Source organism: Cyclopterus lumpus, chromosome 22, assembly GCF_009769545.1.
Source record: "Cyclopterus lumpus isolate fCycLum1 chromosome 22, fCycLum1.pri, whole genome shotgun sequence".
NCBI classification, from domain to species: domain Eukaryota; kingdom Metazoa; phylum Chordata; class Actinopteri; order Perciformes; family Cyclopteridae; genus Cyclopterus; species Cyclopterus lumpus.
In genome coordinates, this window is record NC_046987.1 from 14,664,476 (window position 1) to 14,676,123 (window position 11,648).

At 45.6% G+C, this 11,648-nt stretch overlaps 1 protein-coding gene across 8 annotated transcripts in view; it reads left to right on the forward strand.

Moving 5' to 3' along the window:
• meis2a (Meis homeobox 2a) overlaps positions 1-11,261 on the forward strand; it is a 76,839-nt gene extending 65,578 nt beyond the window's left edge. For 3 of the 8 annotated variants that reach the window (XM_034525547.1, XM_034525548.1, XM_034525549.1), the window contains exons 10-12: positions 5,394-5,452; positions 7,108-7,218; positions 10,879-11,261. In XM_034525547.1, the coding sequence (XP_034381438.1) occupies positions 5,394-5,452; positions 7,108-7,218; positions 10,879-11,192 (484 nt within the window). In that variant the 3' untranslated portion in view covers positions 11,193-11,261. Of the gene's footprint in view, positions 1-5,393; positions 5,453-7,107; positions 7,219-7,701; positions 7,801-10,878 lie in introns of all 8 variants that reach the window. The other 5 variants (XM_034525554.1, XM_034525555.1, XM_034525552.1 and 2 more) reach the window with 3 other exon arrangements.
• The last annotated feature ends 387 nt before the right edge of the window (positions 11,262-11,648 follow it).

Below are 11,648 nucleotides of genomic sequence, written 5' to 3' on the forward strand. Positions count from 1 at the left end.
ATAGCATTGCACTCCACACTGCAGTATTCCACCTCTTTGGTGCTGACAGAAAATCAGAGCGAGAAAAAGAGAGACAGACAGGGAGCGAGCATGCCGCAGTGCTATTGATTTATTTTAATTAGCTGCTCGTTAAATCGTGTCAGTTTGCAACACAAATATATAATTCTTTGTCTGATTTTCCACTCGAGTCTTAATGACTTGCACTCCCCGGGTTTCAGAGAGCAATGACTTCTGCAGCTAGACTGACGGAGCAATGCAAATGTTACTCATATTGGACTGAGGAGGGGGAGAGAGGGGGACGCCACAAAAGGGCAATGAGTGGAGTAATAAAAAGGGAAAGAAAAACAGGTCAGTGAAAGTCCATGGAATAGAGGTGAAACAGTCCCCCTTTGAGAGGCCGACAAAAGAGTGTGGAGGGGGGGTATGGAGGCACAGTGGATGGGAGAGAGAGGGAGAGAGACAGAGGTACAACTATGTAAACACAGTGGCTGCCCTAAACGTGGGCCCTCTCTGACGTTCCTAAAAAACGATCTTGCCTCGCTCCACTTCACATCTGCACTAAATCAAACACAAGGGTGAGGTAATGTTCGCCCGGCTTATGTCTCTTGACTCCTGTTTTAAATTAAAGAAGGGATAGAAAAGGGGAAACTGCCTCTGATAGGATGAGCTTGAGGACGCTTCCCTGTTCCTACCCTATCTCTTTGTCCATTATCTCCATCCAAGCCTTTGAAACGCTCCTTTGTGATAGTTTATGATAAATCCATAGATACTGTAGGTTCATTCTGGTGGCAAGATGTGAGCCTGATTCAATCAGGGTTGTTGACACTACAGTAGATCAGTGTTGGAGGTTCAGTAGCCCCAGACTTCCCCACTGTCTGACTGGACGGTAATTAGGGTTTGCTTATACTAAACACACCCTCCTCATGGGGTTAATGTGCATACACTTCCTGGTAAAAAAGACACTGAGTGTTTTTTCTTGCTTTTTTTCTTTTGGAGAGGGTGGGCTCAAACTAAAGCCTTCCTCCTTTGATTCCAGTGAGTTGTGACTTGATCGCTGGGGGATTGGAATCTTTACTTTAAGTCTGAAGCAGAAGTATGGAAGCAATGAGCTCTAATAGGAACCAGAGGATAGTCATGTTTGCAAGCAGTGATCAGGCATCGAGTTCAGCACGTTCTTGTTCAGGTTGTGTTGTTGCATCGAATTTCCCTGCAAAGACAGACAGGGGCCCAAGAATTTGACTGACAAACAGGAAACTTGCCCCCATGTCCCTGGCATAGGAGCTCTCCAAATGGGCATTTGCCAGTTAGCTGTGAAGGCAAGAAACTGTCAACGATTTCTCCGTCACAATTTCAAAGCTGCCTCCTCCGTTCACACGCCGGGCTCCATTTGGAGCAGTCCGCGGCCTTATCTTTGGAGAATACATGTTCAGTATTTCTCTGTTTCTCTCTGCTGTCTCACTCTGGCTCTGTCTCGGTTTCTTTCTTTCATCACAAACTCGTCAAACGAGTGACCCTACTCCTGATTGGCCGGGTTCCCTCCGATCTCCACAGCAATTGGCCAGAAGCAGCAAGGCTCTCTCCCTCTCACACTCTCTCTCTCTATATATCTCTCTTGGCTGTGCTCCAGGCTAGGGTGGTTTGGCATGACGATTTCTCAGGGAAGGAATGCTGACAACAGGAGCGAGTTACCAGGTGTGGCTGCAAGTCAGTAAACCAGAAACAAGACCTTTCTGACGGATTGAGATGAGGAAGCAAGAAAATGTTCATAAAGAAATAAGCACAAGCATCTTCAAACTACCAGCACTTTAAATAGTATTTGTCAACTTTATTTTATGATGATGATGAGGATGCATCAAAGGGTCATTAAGTTGAAGGTCTTTACTTTATGAAATGGTACATTTTAGGATGAAGTAACTTCCTTATACTCCTCTTTTCCTAGCTCTGACCAGCCCTTACCTTCACCCACTCCGCACTCACACATACACTAGGTATAGCATAACATTGTGTGCTAGCCACGGTATTTAACACCTAAGCAGATACTCTCTGAAGAGTGTGTGAGCAGTTATTAGTAACCGGTGATGCCGCGTTGATCCAGCCTAGCAGAGACCACCGTTACGAGGGGACTCCTGCTGCCCTGGCTCCATCATTCACATCTGCCTGTTTTTTTCCTCTGCAACCTGCACAGCCACAACACTCAGGGCGCTAGTAAACTTAACACCCTATATCGTCGGGGAGCAAGGTTCTCAGTCTTGCCGTCGTCATATTGTATCTGCGTGTACACATGTTGTTTGTACACATGTGTCACTCACCGCTTTTCAGGTTATGTCAGTGTGAAGTGCTACTGTAGGCCAATTGGCAGGAGTGTGTGAGGAATGCACCAACGTGGACATACACACATATTGACTGACGTGCATACATAATTCACATTCACGCTCCAACGCATTCTTAGCACTGCAAGAGCAGTTTTTGATGTGCAACGTAAAAGTGTGTTGCAGGCTTATTGGCTTGAAGAGACCAGTTGCCCATGTTAAACAGCAGTGGGCCGCTGCCCCCACTAGCCCACTTTCTCCCGGGGTAATGTACACATTCTGAGCTGTATCCCGAGGAATGACCTCCACACGACCCTCTACCCTTGCCTTTAATTATTTGTTTGAAGACAGCATGGAGTTGCCATGCTGAGAGGATTTGTGTGTTTTTGTGTGTGTGTGTGTGTGTGTTTCTGTGCTCTAACATTGAGCAGAGGCAGGCCATAATAAGCTAGACCACCAGATGTAGATAATAAAACATGGCCTTTGAGTTGGAGGTTTCTTAGCTAGTGTCCCCTGTGAGCCTCCTGTGTTCTGGTTACTCTACAGACACACTGGCGGTGGTTGTGGTCATGTCCATGGTGTGGATGTGTAGATTTACAGCACGTACACATATGTTTTAGCGAGTGGTTGGGAATTCTGAGTCCCTGTGGTCAACCTCTGTCTCTCTCTCAGGGCCTTAGTTCCTCAGATCCGTCCATCCGTCCGTCCATCCCAGTTTGACCGGCCTTCATCTCTGGAGTATTCCTGGTTGTGTTGTTCTAAGCACACACCATTAGCAGCTCACGGGTTGAGGGAAAACAGTGTTATCAGGCCTGGCTCTGATAATCTCAATTGGCTTTACTCAGACTGATAAAAGGTGCTCTAAGGCCACGAGAAGGGCCCTTGGTCCACCCCCCACTCCCTCCAGTGCACGGCATCGCCTCTTGCTTTACTATGGCAACTTGTTTAGCGTACAAAACAGAGCCTGTGTGTGTGTGTGTGTGTGTGTGTGTCTGTGTGTGTGCGAGAGATATGGTGGTGGTTGGCCAACAGGGAATGTTGACAAGAAGCAGGTCCATCTTTGAAACAGCTTGGAGGGAACATATTTGAATATCCATATGTTTGTGTTCACAGCAACGAGCTGTTTCGATAATTAAATAATACTATTTCAATGGTGGCAAAACCTATTCCTGTGTACTCTGTCATACATTTCCTGGACAAACACAAGAGGAATAACACTACTAAAGAATTACAGCATACTCTCCAGTACATTGAGTATTTCCTCTGCAGCCACTGCAAACCGAATGGGCAAATTTAGCACCTGGGAAGAACATTCTTGATATTATGTGTTTATGGTTATGTCCCAGAATAGGTAAGAATGCACATGGTTGAGGCCCTTGGTGTGTCTTGGAAGGTAGAAAGCAGGACATACATTTGTCAGGCCTTGCTTAAAGAAGGGAGTGTCATACTGTTTACTTGCTGAGCTGGTTTTGATGGTGTTTCCGACAGCATAGCTAACTTATAATGCTTTGTCCTCTTTGTTCTTTGGATAAATACTTTCACACTTAATAAACCGTAATCCTCATTCCTCTCCTAAATCACAAGTTATGCATTACAATCATATAATTTCTACTCCAACTTTCATTGGCGCACCCCCACCTCCCCTTCGATCCTTCTCATTCTCATATAGATGCGTTTCATCTTTTTCTCTCAGGGGCCCGCGGCACCCCTGCGTACCTGCACTCTGAATGCCCCCTGGCAAATGAGCACCGCGTCTCTCTTCTCCCAACCGTGCATTTTGTACGTTTAACCATGTCACTTTGAGCCGGGCAGATTACAGGCGTTTAAGTTCATTGGAGAAGGTAAGGGCAGGTATCAGGGCTTCATGGGGGATTAGGAGCCCAAATTGGTTCCAGCTCTCCCTTCCTTCTAATGACCAGTTCTTTACCGTACTGATGTTGCCGTGGCCCGTACGTTAGAGGAGGGCGGTGGCCTGTGGGGCTTTTTTTTTTTTTCTCTCCTGTGCTTTTTTGGAACCAGCAAAGGACTCCATGCTGGACAGCTCCAATGTGATTTGAAACCCCTCTTTAATATCAACCACATGGTGGTACCTGTAGTGCTAAGTCCATGCTGCGGCTTTATTATCTGAAGGTGAATGAGACAAAGACAGAGAGAGTGCAAAGAGGGCAAAAGAAGAAGAAAGATAGAAAGTTGAAGAACTTGCTTGGCCCGAGTGGCCAGCTTGTGTTTGACACAGCCCAAGGCATCTCCATTCTAAGTTAAAAAGGTTGCCCCTGGCTGGCATTCACCTCCGGATGACCTCCGGCTCGACACTGGAAAAGCCACAGGAGCAAGGCCGGCTGGGGAGGCTTTGTGGAGCTGCACTTATTCGCTGCTGTGGTGGTGATAAAACTTCAGACAGCCTAATTGATGGGCTCGCTGACATAACAATACCTTGTGAAAGCACGGAGTGGCCCATGCCTGGTCCTCATTTCTAGACAGCTGGAAGGGGAGCAGAACCCCCTACAATGAAGCCAGAGTGGGGGTCCCACAGAGGGAAAGGGTGGCGGTGGGGGTGGAATGGTGGGGAGTAATGAAAGGAACCATTTGTATCCTGCACTTTGCTAACTTAAAGCTTACTTTGAAATTCCAATGGCTGATAACACCCCAGAAACAACGTTGTTTTGGAACCGTAGACAGGATACTGTACTCTGTGTGTGGAGTTTCGGTGTGCAAGTGGCTGCAGGAAAGGAAGGGAAGTGCCACGGTGAGGGTTCTTCTGTGCCCAGGCTGCACTTAATACTTGAGGAATGTGTCCCTGGTGCCCAGAGCAACCAAACGTAATCAAAAGCTTTATTAAAAGAAGGGGGAATAGATCATAAGGAACATTAAAGGTATCTCTCGCTGGGTTCCCAAGTCTGCACACAATTGTCCTTTTGTTTGTTGCAGTTTTGTTGTGAGCGGCTCTCTCAAGGACTCGGTGGCTAATGTTGCCATTAAGTCATGCAAAACTGTTTTGTCTTTGTGGAGGCTTGTGATGAATCTCTCTGTGTGTGAATGCGGGGTGATTTAACGTTTGTTTTTCTCTTCTCTTCTCTCTGCCAGGTTCATTAACGCCAGGAGAAGAATAGTACAGCCCATGATTGACCAGTCAAATCGAGCAGGTAAAAAAAAAAAGAAAAAAAAAGTTGACTTCTCTCTCTCTCTTTCTTTCCTCAGCATTTACACACCCTTTCCAAATCCTTTGCTGGCATGTACATTATGCCTGGAGCCCATCTTTTTTTAAAGGGGAAAAAAATAGAAATCCCTTCTCCTACTCCCTCATCTTTCTGTATGAAAGTGGGTGCGGGCCGTTTGCTGATTGACTCTGATTGGAGATTTCCCAGTCTGAGTGGAGAGAGAGAGGTATATTAGCACTCTCTCTGTGAATTACTAATTGGACACAAGAGGAGTGCCAGAAATGCTAGCAGCAATTTATGAGTTATCTCCTCGTTTTTTTGGGGGGTGTTGGGGGGGGGGGGGGGGGGGGGGGGGATTGGAGGGTTAGGGGGATTCCCCTCACTTTTTCTGCTGCGCTTTTATTTTATTCCCTCAAGAATTTTGATATTTATTAGTCATTGAGCACATTTCAAATATCAAAACTGCTACATAGCTGCTTAGACATATTTGTAGCATAACAGTATCAGTCATGAAAACTGCCGTTAGGAGGAAGAATGAGTTAAATACTATATGCCTTGATGAAATCAGATCTGATGTTTTGATTTAACGCCAACGCAGGGAGAGATTTTCATTTCTTAAAACAGATCATGGAAAGCTTCATATTGTTAACTGATTACACATTTATTTCCCATATCTTTTGTGGTCAGATTACAAAAAGCACCAACCGAGTAGTAAACACGGCACTCTGTGATCCCGTGGAATGATTCAGTCACCCTAAGCTTCATTGACTTTGGCATTACCAAAAAGAAGCCAAGTAATTTGTCTCAGGGAGGGAAAAGCTGTTATTGTTGATTAGCAAGCTCCCCATCTTAAAGGTCCCCACACACCGGGGTGGAGATTGTTCAAAACGAACATGAGCCGTGATTAAAATGAGATGCACTTAATAATGTGGGTGACTCTTTCCACAATTACAGCACTCTTGTGTGGAATATTTGTTTGCGTGCGACCTATGTGTGCCAATTTACAATCTCCACAAAAACAGCATTACTAACAGCTACCCCTAATCTTTACGAATTACAGATTATCCAAGATTATACTGCTATAGTCCTAGAATACACAGTTTTCTACAGTCTCCAAAGAGCATTGGTTCATTAGGGCTAATAGTAGGCAAAACAAGATACAACTGGGGAAATTGATTGCCACTGATTCTTCTGTATTATAACAGATAATCAGGTAAATCATTCAGAATATTCAATAATGTTCAATCAGAGTCATGTTATGTCGAAGAGTAGATGACTATTGACTTGCGTACTGACTGGGTGATCTGCCCCATGGCAGACATTCCTCTCATCCTGTCAAACTGCATGCTTTCTTCTAAGAGAACAATGTAAATGTGGTTTCGAATGACACTGGTTGGTGTGTGTGTGGCTGTGTGTGTGCGTGTGCGTGTGTGTGTGTGTGTATGTGAGTGCTTGCATGCATTGGGACCTACTGTATGCGTGTCCGCATGCCACGTGTCAGTCAGTGCGGTCCACAAACATGAGCACAATGTCTTTCAGTATGTTTGGGCTGGAGCTAGGACAATTGCTGATTGTCTGGTGTGTTTTCTCTTCTTCTTCCCCCCCTCCCTTTTTCATGTCCACGTTTTGACTACAATCAGGTTTTCTTCTTGATCCTTCAGTGAGCCAAGGAGCAGCATACAGTCCAGAGGGCCAGCCAATGGGCAGCTTCGTGCTGGATGGTCAGCAACACATGGGGATCCGACCAGCCGGTAAGTCCGTCCACCTCTCTTCCTGCGTCCATGTTCCCTCCTGCCTTCTTTACCAGTCACCAGTTTCACCCCCAGTTATCGCACAGCTGATCAACACTGATCCTCTTGTCTGTAGCATGAGATTAAGTCACCTCAGCACGGAGCAAGTCCCGGAGTCAGCCACGTAACCCTAATACTAACAACTGCTACACAAGCACAATAACACCTCTCTTTAAAAGTCTCCTCACCGTTCCCCGGACTGTCTGCTGCCTGTCTTGCTTGTTGTTTTTTCTCTAATCAAACACATCTAGCAAAGCCCCTTGTAAATTATCATAACAAAGGGATTTGTGGGATGGCATGCAAAACACTTACCTCTTCTTTACATCTTTCACCTCCCTAATAATTTCCCATCTAACGCTAACCACTCTCTATCTCTATCCTCTGACCTCTTTGTGATTCAAACTCCTTCTGACCCTTTTTCTGGCGTTTATCTTCTCTTTCTAGGGCCTATGAGTGGAATGGGGATGAATATGGGCATGGATGGGCAATGGCACTACATGTAACCTTCATCTTGTAAAGCAAAACGCAAAGAAAAAGGGGGAAGTAAGTAATGGGCTCTTTTCCTTGTTTTTTCTGTTTTTTTTACACTTTTGGGCTGTGGTTTTTATTTTTTTCACCCTCAATTCCCTTTCATTTCACCAACGTTAGACCTTCTCATGGGCATCATTTTGCAGCAAGCTCTGACTCTTTTTGGGGTAAAGGGATGGGGGGGGGTCACTAGCCAAGGATGAATTTAAGACTTGGGAAAAAGGGGGAAACCATCCTGGGACAGAGAGGACCCGTCAACTTGTGGCGCCAGACAACAGGAACAACAACAAGAAGAAGGAGGGGAAGAAACAACCTGCCATGGCATGCGCAAATTTATTTATCACAACAGCACCATCGCTCTCCCCATCCCGGACAGCCAATGCAAATGTTGGACATTTAGGGAAAAAATAACATCTCCTGGGGAAGGGGCTGACGGGGAGAAATTAAGCAGGCTCCAGTGAAGCGATAAAGAAGGAGAAGTGAAACTGTCCTCAGAGTGACATAAATCTGTCTGGGGAAGGATTGATGCCCAAATTATCTTATATGCAAAGACGGCAACACCGCAGTACATTACGGTCCCTGAGCGAGATATACGGGCCGTGGGTGACACGGCCGATCCTTCACTGGGGGTTTGGTTTGAGCTGTGTAAAGGGAATGAGTCTGTGTGTTTTGATTATTTTTTACTGGAGGGAGACGATTTAAGGGGGGGCGGGGGCCAGTGACTAGCCTGACCTGAGACTCACAGACGAGAGCAGGGAGACATTGAGATGAATGTACAAGGTTGTAGACACAGGCATGACTGCATCTAAAAGGAGGGGATCTCTTTCACACATACATTTTCAGTCTCTCTGTGTCGGTGTAATTCTGAATGTCCGTCTCTCTCTCTCTCTGTCTCTCACACACACACACACACACACAATCCCTATTCAGCTAAATGGCGGCAGTCTGATTAAGCTGGCCATTCCACCTCCCGCTTGTGCCACAGTGCTGACATTTGAAAAATCAAGACATATCACATCCCAAAGGCGGCAGGGCAGAAGAGATTTTATTTTAACACCTAAACTCCCTTGCCCAATGAGGCACAATATAATAACACTTACCTTGATTAAAAGAACCCTTTATATGTAAATGGAGACTGGATTTTCCAAAGGGTCACAGTGGCAATTCTGCCGACAGAGATCATTTCACCCCTCTAGTCCTTGCTTCATCTCTGTCTTTCTCTCGCTCTCTCTCTCTCCCTCTGTTTCTCTCCGTCTCTCGCTCGTTTTCTCTCATGCCTTCCTGTCTTTGCTAATGGCAGCAGAAAAAAAAAGATCAGGAAGCAATGTTCCCTAAAACAGCCACACAGAGACAACATTTGCTCAGGTTGGCTAATTCTTAATACACGGCCGTATCATTTTGAGACTATTTAATTACGTAACATACTTTATGCTTCATGACCAATTACATTAATAGCTTAATACAGAGGAATATTATCCTCTCTTGATTTGATTACACAGCCACACAATATGGTATATTTGGTACTTAATTATGACCAGCCATTGAGCAGGACCGCTGTGCCATAACAGAAGTGTACAGCCAGCCAGAGAGGGAGAGGCCCAGTCTGTCCCCAGTTATTGTCTTCAGATGGTTTTACCACTCTTGTTAATAAAGGAGGGGGTCTCAGATCTACTTAACAGAATGACTGCAGCTTACAAGACTGGAGATTACCAGCTTACAGTGTCAAAAACATCTGCTGGGCCTTTTAACAGGAGCTGCTCTAGGTTATATGGAGGTGAGGGCACCCATCATACCCCAACACCCTGAATGATTTATTTATTTTATGACCCCAGTAGTGAGGTTTTAAGAGACCTGCTCTGACAAACATGTGCATTTCAAATGAACTGACATGGAAAGGGAGTATTAGAAATAGCACTGCTTTCAACCAATGAGACCATTAATCTTGGCTTTTGCTGTCCTTTTTTTCCTCTCTCTTTTCTGTCCTCCGCCTCCTCTTCCCCTCACCGGGGCCCTCCAGTGTAATTTCTTAATTGCAGTGTACTAAGGTGGAGGAATGCAGAGAGTGAGCATGCCTAGTGACCTTGCAGCGACCTCTCCCCTCCTATTACAGCTTCTAATCCCCCAGGGGTTCACATTACAAAGCAGGTCGGCCCAGACCCAATCCCAGACCCAGGCCCCCTGGCTCCAGCGGGACCCCCTGCTCTCACTTGCCTCTCCCCAAGGTCCAGGCCTTTAGACCAGCCATGTTCCCATACTACAGTCCCAGGCTCCAGGAGCAACCCCCCACATCTTACTTTTTTCTTTCTGATTTCAACAAACAGCCGTGTGAAAAGCCAAACAGTGGCACTGCTGAGCCAGCTCTGTGTCCTGGGTCCTGTCACAGTATGAGAGATGCCAGCATGCTGAGGCCTCTGCACATAGGCAATGAAGTACATCTTAGGGGACATCAGTATACCACCCCTGCATTTCCTTTCTTCTCTCTTTTAACTTCCTTCCTTTTATCTTTGCTGCTCTTTTTCTACTTGCAAAACCCACACTTTTTCTTTAAAATGCTTTCATCCAGTGGAACTGAGATCTTTATGCTCTCTGTCTTGTTGTTACAGCTAACTGAGTCCTAAATTATTTAATGACTTTTTTAAGGCATCCTAAATCAAATATGTTCACAGAGGCTCGTCCCCATGAGAGAATGCCTGTTCGGTTTGTCACTTAAGTCAGCCGGGGAATTGACTGTTCCACTTGTAAAAGTATTAGCACTTCTCCACATCAATATGGCTGCTTGGTTTTCCTCACATCCTCCTGGACTGCAGTGTCTGTGGATGACTGAGGATCACTTTCCAACCTGAGACCTGACCACAACACTAGTGGGCATTGTAAACCACTCGCCATAGCCCAAAATAGCCCAGTGCAATAATATCTGTCTTTATTTATCGAAGCTAAACACTCTGTAGTCACAGGCGCAGTGTCATAAAATGTGTTTGTTGTTGCAGTTGCGCTTGAATTCAGTTAAGCCCTGTTAATGGAGAAGGAACATGTCAAAGAAAAAGGTTCTATTGGGTGTGTAAATTAATTTCCCTCTTTCTGTCTCTCTCTCAGGTCTGCCAGGCATGCCAGGGGAGTACGTACCTCAGAGCGGTCCTATGGGCATGAGCATGGCCCCACCAACTTACACCAACCCTCATCAGATGACCTCTCACCCTTCCCAGCTCCGACACGGACCACCTCTCCATGCGTACCTGCCCGACCACCCCCACGCCCACCACCCTCATCACCATCCCCACCACGCCATGCTGATGCATGGAGGACCCTCATCGCACCCAGGAATGACCATGTCTGCACAGAGACCCCCTTTGCTCACTCCCATTGACCCCAGTACTGGAGGACAAGGCCTGGACATCCATGCCCAATAGTATAAGGGAACTTTGCTACCATGACAGCAGCAGCTACTACAAGAAAAGAGTTACAAAAAAAAAAAAAAAGCAGCAGCCCACAATAAATCCTATTTGGAGACTATTTTTAAGAATAAAAAGCGAACCCTTTTGTCCAGAATTTGACACTAAAGAAACAGAATTCCAGATGAGCTGTGATAATACTTTTTTTTTTTTATTTTTTTTTTTTAGACTTGTCAATTTTGTTACTTTCATCCAAACGGAGGACCAAGCTGACAAGAACACTTTGTAAAGTCTTGGGCTTTTGGTAAAGATCAACAGAGGATGTTTTGACGTACACGTGTGCAAAGAACGGACAGATGCACACACTCAAAAACACACTTTTTCGCACACTCACTCACACACACCATCATAAACATGTTCAGTACACTTTCATGTGACACGCTCAAGCTTCGAAAATAAAATCACTCTGGAAAG